Source organism: Heloderma suspectum, chromosome 2, assembly GCF_057233095.1.
Source record: "Heloderma suspectum isolate Gila_16-S chromosome 2, 16-S_ref, whole genome shotgun sequence".
Taxonomy (NCBI): domain Eukaryota; kingdom Metazoa; phylum Chordata; class Lepidosauria; order Squamata; family Helodermatidae; genus Heloderma; species Heloderma suspectum.
Genome location: NC_139459.1, coordinates 224161660 through 224181219, shown reverse-complemented (window position 1 = coordinate 224181219; position 19560 = coordinate 224161660). Strand labels below are relative to the sequence as shown.

At 44.5% G+C, this 19560-nt stretch overlaps 1 protein-coding gene across 5 annotated transcripts in view; it reads left to right on the top strand.

Moving 5' to 3' along the window:
• The window catches only part of SEPTIN9 (septin 9), a 297608-nt gene that overhangs the window by 250699 nt on the left and 27349 nt on the right, over window positions 1–19560 (top strand). For all 5 annotated transcript variants that reach the window (XR_014788313.1, XM_084838240.1, XM_084838239.1 and 2 more), the window contains one exon: window positions 12623–12814. Coding sequence is in view for 4 of the 5 variants with exons in the window: in XM_084838240.1 (XP_084694366.1) it covers window positions 12623–12814 (192 nt within the window). In the remaining variant the exon portion in view is untranslated. The remainder of the gene's footprint in view (window positions 1–12622; window positions 12815–19560) is intronic.

Sequence of the window (19560 nt, the reverse complement as noted above, 5' to 3'; positions counted from 1 at the left end):
GCACCTGCATTTCAGGAGCAAGCCTCTCTGAGAACAATGGGAGTTACTTCTGAGTAGACAGACATATGCCTGCATTTCAGGAGCAAGCCTCACTGAGAACAATGGGAGTTACTTCTGAGTAGACAGACATATGCCTGCATTTCAGGAGCAGGCCTCACTGAGAACAATGGGAGTTACTTCTGAGTAGACAGACATATGCTTGTGCTGGGAAAGAGAGCAGTAAATACAAAGGGGACTGGGTAAAATGAGGATCCAGAAAATCAAAAAGGGCTCCTCCTGATTTCAGATGATGTTTAAAGGGGAGACCCACAAAACCACCATCCAGTCACAAAGCACATCTGCCTCCATGGACTGAAGCAGAAAAATCATGAATCTGCCACTCATGGGTGCAGCCATGGTGGAAAAAAATGGATTCGAGGCAGGGATCCTTAGGGATCCTCATGATTTTTACAAGAAAGATACGCCCAAACACCGTCATATCACAGAGCATATATATGCCCATGGATGAGTGACAAAAAACATAGATTTGGGGGATTCATAGTACCATCATGTTATAAAGCTATGGATAAGACGCCCAATTCAATATGGATCCTCTGAATTTTTTACATTGGGTCCCCCCTGCCCAATGCCTCCATCAAAGCACAGAACTCATCTTTGTCCAAGTATGCACGTTAAGAGTCCCAGATCTGCTGCTTCCCAGTAGACCCCCGATCTTCTATTTCACCTCAATTGGTGTGAAAAATCATATGAAATCAAGAGGATCCCTGCCTCGGATCCCTGTCTTTGTGCCATGGCTGCATCCACAAGTGGCAGATCCATGTTTTTTTTGCTTCAGGCCATGGAGGCAGATGTGCTTTGTGACTGGATTAACCACTCATTAACCATGAGTGGCGGATTCATGATTTTTAACTGCTTTCTCATTTCTCATATCCCTAAGTAACATCACCAGAATGATCTCTGTCTCTGAAATGCAGCCATTTTTCTGCAGTTATTCAGTCTCTCTCCCCGCCTCCTCCACCACTGTATCTGATTGGAGATTGCTGGGTTATGTTCAGTCCTGATTTGGCAACTAGAGTTTCCATTTGCCAAAGCTCCCCCCATCCCTCCTCCTCAACCCTTTGCTGAACTTTCTGAAGTTGATACTTTTGGTGCCAGGCTGTCTGGGTTGCTCAGAACGAATCAGCCAGTCAGACAGGGCACCAGCACCGCATACAATCACCAAGTCAGACATGGCACCGCATACAAGCTGCTTCGCTCCGGGGTGCTTCGTTGCTATTCTGCTCCACCTCGTACCAGATGCAGGCACCTCCAAAACAGCCCACTTCGACTCATTATTCGGGCTTCAGACTGAAGTGGTGCACAGCCCTAATTATAACTCTCTTTCTCTTTAGTTGGGGCCAACTTACATTTGCACGGTGGTCAGTTTTATGATACTTTCTCTCAACTTCCTCTGTCTCTCTCTGTGTGTCTCTAACAAAAAGCAGCCAGAGGAGACTGAAATTAGGGGCAGTGCTTCACCCCCAGCAGCTGGGGGTCACTGCTTCAAGGTGTAGTGATGGCCACCAACTTGGATGGCTTTAAAAGATGATTAGCCAAATTCATGGAGGAGGAGGCTATCTATGCCTATCATGATGGCTATATATATTACCCCAGTGTTGGAAACGAGGTGACTCTCAATCCCAGTTGCTGGGAACATGAGCAGGAAGGTGCTGTTGCACTCCTGTCCTGCTTTGGGCTTCGCATAGGCAGCTGGCTAGTCAATATGGCAACAGGATGCTCGATGAGATAGGCCTTTGGTCTGACCCAGCACAGCTCTTCCTATGTTCTTAAATGTTCCTCCAAACATCCCTCCATTGCAGGATCCCTGTGGTTACACTTTTCACATGCCCCCCAATGGATGTAGTAGCCCTTCTGTGCCCTCTCCAATATTTTCTGATAGTGCTAGTGGTGCTGATTAACCCTTTCCCTGCTTTCACTTTCCTCAAAACTGCCCCCCACAAGGTCGCCATATCTCTTCCCCATGCAGGGGAGAATGCAACTTAGGGAGAGTAATTTTAAGTGGATGACCAGCAGAACTTCCTCCCATGCCTGTTAGTCCTCCACTTACTATACTATTTCAGATTCTGTAACTGCTTTTCATTAAAAAAAAAAAAAAAAGTTCAAAGAAAGAATTATGGAACCATGTATCGCATGTCGTTTGACCTCTTAATTTTTTTTTTAATCCAACTGATATTGGTTGTTCTTTCACCTTTGTGCTCCTAACTTATGTGCCAATTCTGTTCACTAACAAAGCAATAATATAGGCCAGCCTTTGGAGGTGGGGTAAGGATTTCTGCTGCTGATTTTGTCCTAGTTAGAGAGAGAGGGAGGGGGGAACATCAGAGTTGTAAGCGTAAAAGAATGGGTGCTTGAAAAAAGCCCTGCTTTATTTATAGAATTTTACGGGGGGGGGCGGGCGGGGAGTGGGGTCCTAATATATTATCTTTAATTTCTAAACCACCTTTGTGTGTGTGTGTGTGGAGGGGTCTTCCTTACCCCAGGAAATCTGTTAAGGAGGGAAAGATGGAATCACTGCACAATGTCTTTTGATTGGTAGTGCTAGGAGCCCTCTGTCTGGAAGCCCCATATAATGTTGCCATTGCCCTCTGTCTTCTCCAAATGATTCCTTTCCATGGGGAAAGATTCCTGCCTGACTTGCATGTCCATCTCCCCCTCTCCACGCTGCTGCTGCAGAATGCCTGCCTCCTCCCATCCCTGTGTCTCTCACTCTCACTCCACCCCAGTTGTGGCATGAAAAACTCCAGTTCTGCAAGAAGGAGAGGCTAAGGTTGTATATGCTCCTTAGAAAATGTAGGGGGCGGGGGATAGAACTTCCATGGGGACTTCTCATTTTAAGGACGCTGCTGCTTATCAATCCATACTAGTCTGTTCTTCTGAGTTCTTGTCAGGGTAGGGCAGGGGTAAAACTCCACATTTAATTTAGAACAGTAAAAGGGTTTAATTCCATTTGCTTTTGCAGCCTTTCAGAGAAAACTAGCTGTATCATAACCAGCTTCCGGCCACACTCTTTAACGTACCCGCTTGCTGCTGGCATCTTCATACTCTGCTGGGGCTGCACTTCCCGTTGGGGGAGGTGCGTGGGGATGGATGAGCAATTTGCAAAGCTCCTCTGTACATTTCTTTTTTAAAAGCTCAAGATGTTTCCAACATCCATTCCCTTCACCACAAGCTGATGAACACAGGCAAAGCAGACCAAACTAATTTAATTAAAATCTCCTGCTCAGTTTGGTAACTGAATCCAGAGTGGTCTCAGAATTCTGTAGGCAGGATGTGTGATGGTTTGCCTTTCCTTGCTTTTTTTAATACAGTGAAATCTTCAATGCTGCCAGTAGGAATCTGTGTTCAGTCATGTAAGCAGCCTACCGCCCTGCCCCCCAACCCCACAGCTTGAACTTGTGAAGTCCAGGCACAGGACTGCCACCTCATTCAGAACAAGGACTAAGGTAAAAAGCGTGTTAGCAAAGGACCCATCCCCCCGCGCCACACACACACACACACCCACTTGAAGAGGAGAGACTTCAGCAACATAATTGCTGTTGCAGGGCAGGTAGGCTGCTTACATGAATGAATTCTCCTCCATAAAATAAAAAATGCCTGCATATAGAAAATGAGCATATTGGGAAGAAGGCTAGCCTAAAACCTTCCTCTCTGACATCCTTTGCTCCAGGGATATTTTTACTGGTGGGAGCACTGAGAAACATTTTGTCATGGGAGGCTTTACCTGCAGCCTGAAGTGGTACAGCCCAGGCAGATTTGCCACCTCATTGAGTGCTAGACCTTTAGTTACTTTGTAACAGCAAGAATCATATGCTCTTTATAAAAGAAATGAGCCCATGGAATCTCTTGAGGTTGTTAACAAGCACCAGTTTGGCTGGTGAGGTATCTAGTGGGGCTGTGTATCAGAGGTTTAGGTCATGTTCACACGTACACAGATTTCACTTCAATAAATCCTTAGCATACTTTAAGCCCTATAACTGCCCCTTCTTCCAGAAGAGTTGAACTAAGGATGGAGTAGAAATATGTGCTTCCTTTAAAAAAGAAAAAGAAAAAAGGAGTACATTACCTCATTCCTCAATACTTGTGGTGATTGTGACCATAATGGGGCCCTTTCCCTGTACCTCAGTACAGTGGGACCTCCCCTATGCATCACAGAACCAAAGATGGCTTCTTTTCTACAAAGCAGAGCAAAAGAGAACACTGATTCCCTGATAGGACTTGAATGGAACCTGAATTTTTGCTCTGGCGAGGGGGGGGGGGAGTATGAATAGTGCAAAAATAAAGCACACTCAGTTCAATAAATCCTACAAATATACCTAATGCTCTTGTTCATGTGAATACAGCCTTAGTCTTTGGTAGGACAGTACTACTTCATCTGATCCCTTTGTCTGGTGCCATCAATTTCCCCATGTTTGCTGCTGCATTGCTGGGTCCCATGAGAGATCCCCCCCTTTTGTACTTGATGATAAGCATGCAGCCTCACCCCCCACTCCCACCCCTTCATGATAATGTACTTGGGACTAGAGCATATAGCCACCAGAAAGCGCAAGGAGGATAACGATCCCTGGGTAGAAGAAAAGAAGCTTGGCTGCCCAATGGGGAAGGCCATTGACCTTGATCTTGACCATATGCCACCACCTGAGGAACCAAGCAGTAGGATTTAACCCAAGTCATGCATGTGGTTTTCAAACTTCCCACCCTTGAGGAGTCCTTTCTAAATCACCCCATCTCCCAACAACCCACCCACCCCCACAGGTCTACCACAGAACTCCAGTGTATCACTGGTCATTACAACAGGGTCTGTTCTAGGGTTCACATCTGGTTTATATGTGGCACTGACCAGGCCTGCTGGGACTCACTTTTGTCCTCCTTGAACTGCAAGTATGAACCAATGGTGTAGTTTATTGAAATCTGGCTAGTCTATGAGCCAATTTGCAAGTAATGGCAGTCGCGGGTTAATTAACCCACAAATTGCTAAAATCTAGCAGGAGTGAGTGAGCGAGCACACTGCCTCCAGTGTGCTCATCAGCTTTCAGTTAAAAAGCTATGATGTCCTCAGTCATAAGTTCTTAGTGTGATATTCAAACCCAGACACCCTGGCCTCCAAACCCATCACTGCAAACAAACCATGGTTTGTTAACCAGCTATAAATCACAAATAGAACCCATGGTTTGTTGTTGGCTTATGAGTCTGGCTTGTTGTGATGTCTGAACTCAGAACCATGGCTTATCCCTGGTTTGCTTGCACTGCTGTCCACCTTGAAACAGAGGTTCCTAGCAAGAGCAGCCTGAAAATTAAATCATCTGAAGGCTGGCAAAATAGGCGGGAGAGGAACAAATCACAAATAGGGGAAACAAGCCTTGTGGTGCATTTTGCACATCTCTAAGACAATTCATGGCTAAAGCCACAAACCATGGTTAAAATAAACCATGGCTCAGTGTTACATGCAAATGCAACAGATTTTTCCCTACACTTACATATTGCAGGTTCAGATCAGTAGTTGTGGGAAAGACATCTTTCAGGGAAACTTTGCCTGAAACCCCTCATAATGTACTTAGAAACAGGAAAGGAATGAAGGTTGAGGTTAGCTAGCAAGTTGGGCGAGGGAGACAAGAGATAGCAATCTATGGAAGAGTAGTATGGGCCTGTGTGGAGCACTGAGTTGAAGCCCCACTTCTGCCTGGGTCCCCAGATCCAGCCTTGATCGGAGCCTTGAGGAGAGGCTGCTCACACATTTCTCAGCTGCTTTGTTTGTTATCTAGAATCACACTTCTTTACAGAAGAAAATTAGAATGTTCAAGACCATACACCCTTTACTAGATTCCATAGTGTACGTGCTGCCCTAGATGCAAAATCCTAGTAGTTCCAGCAAGACCTGGATGATATCTTCAGCATAGCAGCAGGACAACCTGGCTTCTCTCACTGAACGCTTGGCCAGAAGGAAGGAAGGAGCAGTATTTTCGTGAGCGTTTGCATGGGGCCCATTGAGGACTACCTTCGGGCCAATAAAAATGCTAGGCAGAGGCCAATGCAAAGTACATCCATGTGGCAGAACTCCATGTAGTGTTCATAACGTTTAAAAGTCTCTTTCATAGCTCCCATCCACTTCAAAGCACACAGGTACCATCTCCGTGCAGGTGCTGCACAGTTCTTAGCAACCATATTTGGACAAATGGATGAGATAATTGGCTTTTCAGCATAAGCTTTCCTATCAATAAAACTGTTTTTTTTATTATTATTAGAAGGAAGAGAAACCAAAGGAACATAACCCAGAAATAGCTCTAAAGTACCTTCAATGGCCACAACATGGGTGTTGCTGAAACCTTTAAATCGGCACTTTGCTAATGGCTTTGGGAGTGTTTCCCTTGTCTCTTTAATTACATTCATTTCATTTATTATATTTCTGTATTGCCCCATAGCTAAAGCTCTCTGGGCAGTTCACAAAAATCTCATGTCACTAAGATGATCACCTTTGCTTTCTTAGTTTCCTGTCATCCATCCCACATCCAGCATTCATTGATTCCTTCCTTCCTTTATTACCATTATTTATATGCTGCTTTCAGGATACAAATCCTACCAAGGCAGCTTACAAGCAACATAAAAATAATAAATTATCAATAAAGAATATTAACAGTTTTTTAAAAATACATCATCAGGTTCCTGCCCTCAGGGACTAGGAGCAGCAACATTATTCTGGGGTGGGGTGAGGGGTTGTTGATCGGAATGTGCTCTTTAGTGAATGCTTTGTTTATAGTGCTCTCCAGGCAAGGTGTTTGCATAGGACTGTGTCTTGTCTGTTTTTGTAGTGTTTTGAAATCTGGTTGAGCAAGCTGCATTGCTCATCTCTTGTAACCCACTCCCAACATCTGTGACCTAGGAGATATGTGGGGATGCAACCATTTATATCTGTCATACAGTTCAAGGGGAAACTTGAGTAAGAATTTGTCACTATGCACTCTTTCAGAAGGCACTATTAAATAAAAATGGGATGTTCTCAAACCTCCAAGTATCTTTTAAAAAAAATATAACTGCAGTGTCTTCTCTCCCCCTCCCAGTCTAGCATTCCCCATCTCTAGAGGATAGAAGTGTTAAATCAGTGGGTAAGAAATGTCATACTTGTGGGATATAGGCTTTCAGCTCTCCCCCCTTAAAAAAAAAAAAAAACACCCTGGTTTTGCTGTCATCAACAATTACATTTAAAATGAGTTTCACTCTGAGAAACATGTTTTTGTGGCACTGGGTTAACTTTTGGTAAAAGGGCTTCTTTCCTCCATGAAAATCCTCAGCACGTCCCACATTACAGCAATCAGACATTACATATGTAGAAGGTCCTTCTGCCTCTTGGGTGTCTGGGTTCGAGGGTTGTTAAATCAGTTTCTAAATCTGTTTTAAATTTCTGACTTTAAGTCCATGTTTACAACCAGTCTGGAAAGATACCTACACAGATAGTTTTCCATGAGGAAACTGAAGAATCTACTCAAGTTTGAACTGGTGCCATGTTTTTAAAAATATGGTTTATTTAAGGTCCACAGTGGCTTTTCCTGGACGTTTCAGCAGATTGTTTCCCTCCCTTCTGTGTTTTGCAGCCAGATACTAACAGGCCTCAGGTAAACATCAAAAATATTGTGAGTACAAACCACTTCCCCTTGTATTAGATAAGCATACCAATTTCTGTGTCAGGAACAGAAGATTTCTAAAATTTCTGTGTCTCAAATCCTCTCTCTCTCTCTCTCACACACACACTCACATACACACACACACACACACACATCAGCTCATTTAAACAACAAAAAGCAAATAGAAGGAATAAATGGACATTTCACACAATGAGGGACGTAAACAGTGGGGTCCCCCAAGGATATGTGTTGGGACCAGTACTTTTTAACTTGCTTATAAATGATCTGGAGTTAGGGGTGAGCAGTGAGGTAGCCAAGTTTGCCGATGACATCAAATAATTTAGGGTGATTAGAACCAAAAGAGACAATGAAGAGCTCCAAGGGAAACTCTCCAAACTGGGGGAATGATCATTAAAATGACTTAGTGTCAGGAAGTGTAAAGCAGGGCTGGTCAATTTGTAGCACTCCAGATATTTTTACCTTCATCTCTCATCATCCCTCACCATTGGCTGTGCTAGCTTGGGCTGATGGAAGTTGTAGGCCAAACATCTGGAGGGCCACAAGTTGCCCAGAGTGATGCACGTTGGGGCACAGATTTCACATATTTACTGATAGGATCTGAGCTAGCAGTGAAGGAATAAGAAAGGGATCTTGGGATTGTAGTGAATGAAAATATTGATGCAGTGTGCAGCTGCTGTGAAAAAGGCAAACTTCATGTACGGAATCATTAGGAAAGGTATCAAAAATAACCCTGCGGATATCACAGTGTCTTTATACAAATTTATGGTATGGCCATACTTGGAATACTGTGTACAGTTCTGGTCACTGCCTCTCCAAAAGGATATTGTAGAGCTGAAAAACCGTAGAAAAGGTCAACAAAATTGAACAAAGAGCTGGAGCAACCCCACCCACCCCCTCCACCCCCCAACAAGGAAAGGTTACAATGTTTAGGTTTCTTTAGCTTAGAAAAAAAAAGTGTGTAAGGTTGGGGGACATGATAAGAGGTGTGTAAAATTATGCGTGTTGTGGAGCTTCGTTCAAGGAAACTTCTAAAATGAAAGACTTCTTCACACAGCACATAGTCAAACTATGGAATTCACCAGCACAAGGTGTAGTGATGACCACCAATCTTGGACAGCTATAAAGGGGGATTAGATAAATTCATGGAGGATAGGGCCACTAGTTATCTATCAATGGCTACTAGCCATGGTGGCTATATATTATCTCCAGTATCAGTCAATAGGCCTCTTAATACTGGTTGCTGGGGAACATGAGCAGGAGGATGGTATTGTGTTCATGTGCTACTTGTGGGCTTCTCATTGGAACATCTGGTTGGCCACTCTGGGAGCAGAATGCTGCACTAGACAGGCCTTTGGCCTGAGCCAGCACGGCTCTTCTTATGTTCTTAGTCTGTGATCATCCCTCTCGCTAGCCTGGAGAGTTAGTAATGCCAGGCTTAACTGTGCGATTAGAAGTTACACACACCTCATGGTAATGCATAGCTCCCAATCCTCCTTGGCATATCTTGGCTGTTTTTCAGATTGGGTCAAAGATTCAATTAGCGTCACTTCATTTCATGCCCAAGATGGCCCCTGCATGTGTTACATCCAGGCTGCAATCCTAAACATACTTACCAGGGAGTAAGTCCTATTGAATTCAGCGGGGCTTTCTTCTGAGTACCAAATGCACCCACATAGCCAGTGATCCAGACAGGAGGAATGTGGGCCATTCTCTAACAGTGTTGGCAGCTTTACCATGAGCAAGCTTGATGACATACTTCTTCGCCATAACAGGAAATTCTGGCAGCATGTCTGTGCAATCAGGCACTGTTTCTGTGCAGGCATTCTGAAACATTGTGTGCTAAATGTGCATTTTTGACAGATCACATGTATGCATGCACACACGCACACACACACACCCTCCGGCAGCCATAATGTATGGCCCTGTTTAATCTAAAATATTCAGGGTGACCAAGTGTTCCAAAGCTACATCAAATGGAAGAAAATGAACTATCTTTAGGGGAGAAGATGAGATCATGACAGAAAGGGCTTGCCAAAGAAGCAAGGGAAGGAGAGGGCTAGAGTGGGAATAACATTTGTGCACCGGTGACCACTGATCTCTTGTTTGTTTTTATTGAAGATGTTCTGGCACTTTGCATTTAGAGCCTTTTGTTTTTTTGTTTTTTAAAAAACCACATTTATGAATAGCTTTTATTATATACCATCCTTTTATTAAAGCCATTGTTGGAGAGGGAGGTCATTTTTCAAAAAAATAATATTTCCCCCCTTTGTTTTAGAAAGGGGGCCCCGTGTGCCCTCAGCGCAAGGCTGTAGGCAGCCAAAGCAGAGCCAAGCTTGAGTACAACAGGATCCGTGGCCAGCATTGCCAGTGAGATCCCAAAGCTGCTCACCTGGGTTCAAAGTAGCATTGGGCAAGGATCTTTCCACAGGGTGCATTGTTCATTTGTGCAGATGAAGGCCAAAGTATCAGTCCGAAGAGAGCAGAAAAGCAAGGAAATGATGAACAGGTTGGAAGTGCAGCAGAAGCCAGGCAGGCAAGGACCGGTCTAGAGCTGTTGCTCTGTCAAAAGACTAGGCCTGATCATGAAGGACCACCTCTCATTTAAAACTGCCCACCATTTAAAATCTACTGTTACACATGCCCTGCCTTGTGATATATGTTCAGTGGCACTGGGAGAGACGGCTTTCTCGGTGACAGCACCCCATATGTAGAACTTCCCGCCTCGAAAGGCTAGCCTATCATCCTTGCTGCCCGGGTTCTTCTGGGGTTTGTAGATGTTTATTTTCCAACAAGCTTTTGGCTTTTGCTGCTGCTTACACCATGAAGTTTTTAGTTCTGGCTGGCTGGCTTGGTTTTTATGCTGTTTTTAGTCTTGGTGTGTTGTTGTTTTGTTGCATTGAATATACTTGTAATGATTGAATGGTTTTTGTGTTTTGTTTGCCACTTCACACATTTCTGGTGAGGACAGTGTAGGTTGTTGATGTTGTTATAAATAAAAACAAACTAACAAGTATTTGTGGTCGGGGCAGGGGGAGCCAGTGGGCTTTTAGGGGTGGATGGAGGCATGCTAGGGTTGAAGAGGATAGTATTGCTGTCTGTTTTCTCCTTGCTACAGCATAGAAGGCTCACTACAGGACATAGATTATGAGTTTTCTGGTTCAAGTCCTGGTTGATCCTGGAGGATAAATTTTGGATGTATAGGAAATGACCTAGTACAGCCCCTTTTCAGTGCTGGTGCGGTATGGACAGGGAAAGCCTTAACCCGCCCCCACCCCCAAGGGAAACTCCAAGGCATCACCCAAACATTTTACTATTTGGACACAATCTTAGTGGTTAAGATGCTGAACTGCAGACTGGAAGGTCGGCAGGACAGCAGTTCGAGACCCGAGTGCTGCGTGACAGAGTGAGCTCCCATCTTCAGTCCCAGCTTCTGCCAACCTAGCAGTTCAAAAGCAAGAAATTGCAAGTAGATAAATAGGTACCGCCTCGCCGGGAAAGGTAACAGCATTCCGTGCACCTCGGTGTTCAGTCATGCCGGCCACATGACCACGGAAGCGTCTTCGGACAGCGCTGGCTCTTCAGCTTAGAAACGGGGATGAGCACCGCACCCTAGAGTCGGACACGACTGGTTGGGGACACCTTTACCTTTTTTAGTGTATCTCCTTCACTTTTAGGGGCTCTTATTCTGCCATACTGGGGCTAGCCCCAAATGTCTTTCAAGGATCTGGAAAGTTCAGTGCTGCTGGTCTCTCTCCTATTCGTGGTTAGGTTGAAATGTGTAAGGCTGGACACATGCTTTGTTTTACTTAGTGGCTGCAGTTTGACTGTTTAGATAACAAAACATTCCTACAAATGGCTAAATACTTTCCATGTGGAATTATTCTTTCCTAGTGGTGTGCAAGATTAGCAAAAAAAAAAAAATGCTTGGCTCTCCCATTCTAAAAATGCTGCTATTTCAGGAGTCATCAAAAGGCATCTTGGCTTTCTCACTCTATAATTTTTTGATCCAGGAGTATTGCCAACAATCCATCATATGAATTTGGAGTGAGTTTTAGAATCACAGGGCATGTGGAAGATCTAATGGTTACAGTTTCACATCCAATTCACTTTGCAACCATTCATATCCTAAAATGCTCCTGACAGGTTAGCACGCATCCAGATACAAACTGTCCTGAGCAAGGCATATGGTATGTGAGGTGCCTTCATGGGTAAAAAAAAAAAAAAAACATCCAGTAGTTCCAAGAAATAAAGCATGGTGCATAGTATACTATAAGACAAGATGGAGAATTTTCAAAATCAAAGTGGGAAAAGGGACATGAGAAGAGAGGCTTAAAAGCATAGCTGTTGGTGGGTATCTTTTTTTTAATGGAGAGTTGTGCTTTGAAAAACATTGGAAAATGGTCAGCTCCCTTTTGGGATTTCCATGCTTTTATATTAAAGTTTATTGTATAAATGTGCAATTATGTATCGATATGTGTGTGCGTACACTCACACACACATGGTTTTTTCCTCTGATCAGAGTTAAAAATTGAAGCCCAAGATCCTGTTTTTTCCATGGAAAGGCTTCTATAGAGGAGAGATCTAGATCTTTTCCAATACTCCATGAATACAGATCTGTGTCCAAGTCACATTTGAACTGTCAGATGCATGCCAGTTTCATGTCAATTTCACGCTTGAGCTAATTCCATCTGTGTGTGAATAAGTTGTCTGTCAAACAACTCAACAGTGACATGGGGTAAAATTTAACACCCATTTTGGCAAAAAATAAAATAAAAATGTATCAAATGTCCTGACTTTCTTTCCCCCTCCAGCCACAAAGAGATATCCTAATCCCTTTGATGGTGTAGCTTACTCCATCATGTTTTCATTTTATGCATTCACAAGGAGAAATATGAATATATACTATATATTTTCCTTCTTGCCATTAGGTCCAGAGGCCATTCCCAGCTACCCAAGCAGCATGATGGATGCCACTCGAGATGCTGGCCTTAAGCAAGCTGCATCAACACGGCCAGAGAAACCAGCTGCCGATTTTGCCTACGTTGGGATAGATGCCATCCTTGAGCAAATGCGGAGAAAAGCCATGAAGCAAGGGTTTGAGTTCAACATCATGGTGGTTGGTAAGTCTTCTTTCCTTGGTGCTGGGGGCACTGAGTTGCGTTGGCTACAGCACTGTCCTTTGGGGGTTACCTGCTCTTGTTATGGTTTCTTGGGAGGATTATTTTCTTTCATAAGAACACCAGAGAGTTCTGAATTTATAAAATTTGGTAAATTGTTTCCTCTTCTGTTAATAAAGCTCCCAACTCACTGCAGGCATCTTGTAGCCCAGATGTCAAGGTGACTGTACACTTCCTCAAATAAGCCTCTTTGTACTGACTGGAATGTCAACGGTCAAGAACGTGTAGCTTTTAGTAAGTTGTCTCTCTTGTGGCAGCTCAAGCAGCTAGCAGACTGCTAGCGAGGCAGTGGTTCTGACTGAATTTCTTCCACTAAAACTCACGGTCCTCTTTGCCTCTGTATTTCTCCTAGGTCTTTTGGGACTGTGAAATAGTACTTTTTCAGAGGGTAGTTTTTCAGTGGGTTTTGTCTCACCTGCTGAATTCCGCAGAGAACATTGATTGAGCCCTCCTGTTATACAGAGGAGTGATGTCGGGCTCCGCTTCCCTTGGTCACTTCCTAGACCAGCCTTGCCCAACCTGGTGCCCTCCAGATGTGTTGGACTACAACCCTCAACATGCTGGGAGTTGTAGTCCAACACATCTGAAGGACACTAGGTTGGGGAAGCAAAGGCTTCTCTTGAGAGTGGGCAGTTACCACACTGCTTTGCTCTGATTGCATGCAGCTTAATTTAGGGACCACCAACCATGGCTTTGATTTCATCTTTGCTTGTCTCCCTTTTCTGATCCCCAGCAAGCCCAGTTATTTCTTGTAATGCCTGAATCCCTTCAACATTGTGTGTGAATGTGTGCGGGTGGTGGTGGTAGTGTTCTGTTGCTCACTGAAGTCTTGCAAAAGATGACCTCCAGTTACTATAGCAAGCTGTGGTTCCAGAAAATAGCTACACAACACTCCCTAGAGGGGCTTGTTTCCACTTGCAGGATTAGATGTGGCCTTGCAGTTCATTCTTCATGGATTCTCTGGTGTTTTGGTAAAGGGGGGGGACAATTGTGTCTGGGGATGTGGAAGACATAGAACAGAAGAAGCGTGGGCTCTGAATCTGTGCCATTTATTTGAAAATACAACTAAAAGCTTCCCTCAGGTCCTGCACTTGGGGAGTTCTTAGTAGTCATGTTTCACTACTAGCTGTGTTTCACAACTAGCTAGGCACAACATAAGAACATAAGAGCCCTGTTGGATCAGACCAAGGGTCCATCTAGTCCAGCATTCTGTTCACACAGTGGCCAACCAGCTGTTGACCAGGAACACACAAGCAGGTCTTGCAACAGCACCCTCCCACCCATGTTCCCCAGCAACTGTTGTACATAGGCTCACTGCCTGTGGTTCTGGAGGTGGCACATAGCCATCAAGACTAGTAGCCATTGATAGCCTTCTCCTCCATGAATTTGTCCAACCCCCTTTTAAAGCCATCCAAATTGGTGGCCATCACTACATCCTGTGGTAGCAAATTCCACAGTTTAACTATGTGCTGTGTGAAGAAGTACTTCCTTTTATCTGTTCTGAATCTCCCACCAATCAGCTTCATAGGATGACCCTGGGTTCTGGTATTTTGAGAGAGGGAGAAAAATGTCTCCCTATCCACATTCTCCACACCATGCATAATTTTGTACACCTCTATCAAGTCTCCCCTTACCCTCCTTTTTTCCAAGCTAAACAATCCCAGCAATATTTTTGCATAGAGAACCCCACCGAACTTTGACTCTTGGGCTGGAGGAAAGGCCTCCTGCCATCTTTCTTCCATAGGAAGAAAGCATTCACCAGCATTTTGGAGAACGGGTTGTGCTTCCTTTCCACCTAAGAGCCACTGACTAGGGATGTATGGATTCTGTTAAATCTGTTCCGTCTGTGTTTCACGGATCGTCAGGCATCTGTCGTCCGTTCATTGATGGAATGAGATGTATGAGAATTTCATTCTTGTTTGCAAATGCACATTTGCGCTAATGGACTCTTGCACAAATCCCCCCCCCCCCAGTAAAAAAAAAAAAAAGTCCAGAAGTCTGCAGAATCCACACAATTTGGAAAAAGCTGGTCCAATGCAGAATCCTCAGGTCAGATTCATAAACATCCTAACTCATCTGAATCTGTTGTTGATTTCTCTGACATTCCTAGTACTGACTGCTCATAACTCTGAATTAAGGACTGCTGAAGCAGTGAGGAGGCTTCATTGACAATGAAGTTAACTGGACACAGTTCAAGATTCCTTGCTCTGTTGTATAAGCCAGTATGATGTTGTCACCACTCCTCTCTGGCTACCTCCCATCCCTGTCTGTAAGAGACTTCACTGTGGAGTTGAGAAGTTCTCATTTCTGTAGAACAGTCCAGAGAAGAAACCTTTTTGTTGTGTTACATCCTGGAACTTGTGAAGTGCACGCCTCCTATTTGTTTGGTTGGGAGTGCTTAAAAAGTGCCACATTATTTCAGTGCTGTAATTAAAATAACATCAGGAGTGGCTAGCATTACGTTTGAGGCTAGGTTGACTGCTTGTCAGCTGGAATGGTTTCTAGTGTATGAAAGAATTATTTTGGAATCTTGAATGATAGCATGGGCTGAATTTATAGCTTTACTGAGGTTTATGGTAGTAGATGTATAGGTCACCAAGTTTAGAAGAATAAATTATATAATTAAAACTAGCCACCCATCAGTCTCTTTCATATGCTGCCTTTCCATGTCACTGCTGTTTTGAAGGGATAGCAAGGAACTCCTGCCTTTAGTTAAAGATTTATTGCAAGCGGTGGTGAGTCAGAGAGGAAGCATGTGGCCCAAATAAGATGGCTAGTAGCTCCGGACTAAGTGTTGGGCATGTGTAACTTGGGATTCCCAGTGCTTGACTGTCTGAACAACGAAACCTCTGGAGGGGGGGAGCTTTGTTCAGAGGGTCTCATTAAATGTGCCAGTGATTCTGGAGCACTTTGGCCCACTTGGCTGCCTTCAGCCTCAGAGGTACCCCAGATATCAGCTTTTTTACTGTAGTCAGCTTCTTTTAGAGTTGTGTTCCCCAGGTGGTGTGAATAAAACCTTGGTTCTCATGTTCAAAAACAAGTCTAGAGAAGCAGACTCGGCTGTAGGACGATTCATTATTGAGCAGAATAAACCCATTCTGAGCTCTAACAATGCAGGGAACAGAGTCCTACAAAGATTTAGGTTGAACGGTTGCAGTACTTCAGCGTGCATTGAAATTACATGGCTGGTAGCAACTGCGCTGCTACAGATATAACCTCTTGGCACCTAAGGGATATCAGTGCATAAGTGATCCCTTCTAAAACAGTCTGAGCATCTCCTAATTTTCCACTAATGATAAAAGCCAGTTCTGGGTCATGCTGAGCTTTTAGTGCTCTGTGTTTTCCTGTCCTTCTCTGGCAGCGGAGGGTGGGGGGTGCACATCAGAAGCCCAACAGAATGCAAAGAAGTGCAGTCCCTTCTGCACAGTGACCCACAGCTGGTGCCTAGGTCACTTGAAGGTGGGGGCAGTGACATCACTGGAAGGACAGTGAATGACGGAATGGGGCCCATTCTGTAAAGTTCGGTCTGTGTTTTGCCATTTTCTCAGAGGCCAGGTATAGGCCTCCTGCCCCCAGTGCTGGCCTAGACAGGCAGGCAGGCCTTGGGTCTGCTTTAACATGGTGCTCCCTTCTTGCTCCTTCTTCCTCCTCCATCTTGTCTTGGCAGGGCCCATAGTGGGAATGCACGGAAGTTGTCTAGTACTTGCAGACTCTAATCTTTTGTCTTCGCGCAGAGAGCTTTGCAGACTTAAGGCTGCGTAGATGCAGCCCATCTCAGTGCAGTGGTCTTAAGCTTCTCCTGCCTCTGTGTAGTGGCCTTAAGTTTCTCCTGCCTTGGTGCAGACGTCATTCATTCATTTATTTATTTTCATTGCATTCATCCCACCTTTTTTCCTCCTTAAGGAACCCAAGGCGATGTATATACTCCTCTTCCTCCTCCATTTTATCCTCACAACAACCACCCTGTGAGGTGGGTTGGGCTGAGAGTGTGTGAGTGGCCGAAAGTCACCCAGTGAGCTTCCATGGCTGAGTGGGGACTAGAAGCCGGATCTCTCGACTCCCAGTCCAGCAGTTTAGCCACTACACCACACTGGCTCTCCCAGTGTGGTGTAGTGGCTAGAAAGTTTAAGGGTGGGAGGGCATGTGTGGGGTGGTGGAAGATGAGGCCAAAGTAGCCAGGAAATCAGGGTTTCAGCCCCAGGTAGCAAGAATTCCGGAGGCCAGGTCTACCAGCAGGGATGTGGTGCACAAGCCCAGCAACCTCCAGGAGGTCTACTCACTTGGCCTGCTGGTCTCCTGGAGACCAGGTCTTCCCATCAGGCCTGATGGTGTTGAGCTGTCTCATGTACGCTTCTTCTTGAAGGTGCCATGACCAACACCCTCCGGGAGGCCAGGTCTTCCTGCAGAGAGGAGATGCTGATCTGGGTGGTGCTAGGGAAGCCTGGTCTTCCTGCTGGGTCACCCAAAGACCAGTCTACCTGGAGCGGGGGCGGGGGGTCAGGCACTTACTCCGAAGCATGGACAAAAGCTTGTGTCAAGAGCTGACTTTCATAGATAGCAGCAAGGGAGCTGCTCTGCTACCTATGAAATCCTGACCAAGAATCAGGTTGTCTATGAATGATTTAGTCAGAGGTTCCCCACAAACATGTGGTGCGTCACATGAGAAGCGGACCCCTTCCTGTAGTGCTCCTCCGCTCCTGAGTTGGATGGCTCTCTGCAGCAGGCCAGGCAGCACAGCTATCCAAGGGCATTCCAACCTAGTGGTGCTCAGTCATAATCCCACGGATGGTGGCTTTGCCCCTTTGGCTCCTCAACCAAGCACATACACCAGATGTCTGAACCTGTGGTTCCTCTCATACTGAGCAGGATTACAATCACAACAACACATCATCAGTAGGGTAAAGCTAACCTCTCTCGTGATGGTCTAAACCCAGCTCATGTTCCCCGTTAGTGAGTGAACATGGTGAATTCTGCTTCACGATGATAGGAAGAGCCGACATCGAAGGATCAAAAAGTCCTCATTGACTGAATAGTCCCAGAATGAATATTTGAATTTTAAGGGTACTTTGTTTAATTTCCTAGCAATGGCTTGGTTACAGTGTTCAATAAAATCCCCAAATTGTCCTGCAGCCGATACTGAGCCAACTAGAAACATTTAGGAAGTGAAGCATTCAGTTTAGAATTCTTCTGTCTTTGTGGCTTGATGGAAGGCAGAACCAGGAATATAACAATCTATCTGCTTCCCTTGTTTCTTCTGAGGCTCCTAAAATATTCATTCCCTTTCACACAACAGTTTGAATATACTTCTGGAAGCCTGAATTGGATTCACTCCAGTGTGTGTGTGTGTGTGTGTGTGTGCGCGTGTGCGAGCACATGCATGCATGCATGCATATGCACATATTTTTGCAGAATCAACAAAGTTGTCTGCTGAATTAAAACTGTAGCATTTCCCTTGGGCCACTATTTCTTTTTTTCGTCCTTGTAAATTTACTTGCATTTGTTGTGTACAAATATATATGGCATACAAATGCACATGCGCGCACACATGCCTATAGGCTGACGGAGCACAAATCAGGTTAACTAGAATGTCTCCTTCCTTAATTTAGGCTTCCTGTTCTGCAACTCACCATTAGGTTGGACTGAGTTTCAAGGATAAAAATTGGCTACTCCACACAGTTAACCAAGTGCTGTGGTTTATCCCCAGGATAGCCTTCTCTCACTTCAAGGCCAGCCAGAGCAGGACTAGACACCAGCATTTCCCACCCATCACTCTGTTGCTGCCTCTTCTTCCTATTAAGCAACCCACCCTGGTTTTTTTAAGACCATGAGATGCTAGATGAGTTTTGATGTTAAAAGTAACTGCCTTGCTGCCATGGTAGCAAAGATCTCTGTAAGCCATGCATGCAGATTCAATTTCCTGTGTTCTGTGTAAGACCAAACCACTGTGACAGTCCCCCGCAACATCCCTTATTTAAACAAGACAGACTCATATGTTTCCTTATTTGACTCTTTTGACATTTTTGCTTGTTTGAATTTTGACTTGAATTTAGGACTGCAAGCGATGGCTGCATCCATGTAAAATAACCAATATAATTTTCAGCACCACCATTATTGTTTTAGTGTAATACTGGATAATTAGTATATCTATCCTTCTTGGGTTGCTGAAAAAAAAACCCATGGATAGTTTTCTTTCAGAAACATTAGATGCATTCGCTCTCCTCTGTAGCATCTGGATTTATTATACATGCAGGGTGTCAACTAAAGGAAGCAAAACAATATGTGGTACATCAGAGGTCAATTAAAATCTTGAGAATGGAAGCAACTCTTTCCTCTTGATTGAGGAGAGAGCTCATTGCTCTTATAAATGAGATGTGTTCATTTCTCATTCTTCATACATATCACTCTCTCTAATAGCGAACTTCTTCCTCCCATGTCAACAGAAATGCAGCCAAATTGAGGCCATTGAAAAACAAGAGGCAGGTGTCAGCATACTTGAGGGATGCCGAAGGTTTGCAGAAGTACAAAAAAGTCCAAATGTGGGGGGCAAATCTACCCCCCAAAGCCCAGTGAGGATAAGTATAGTCAGTGGACTCCAGGAACCATGGAATATTGTGTGTCCATTGGAAAATAAATAAATGGGAATCAGAGAAGAGAGTGAATTGTTCTGTTTGAGCCCCTAACATCTTATA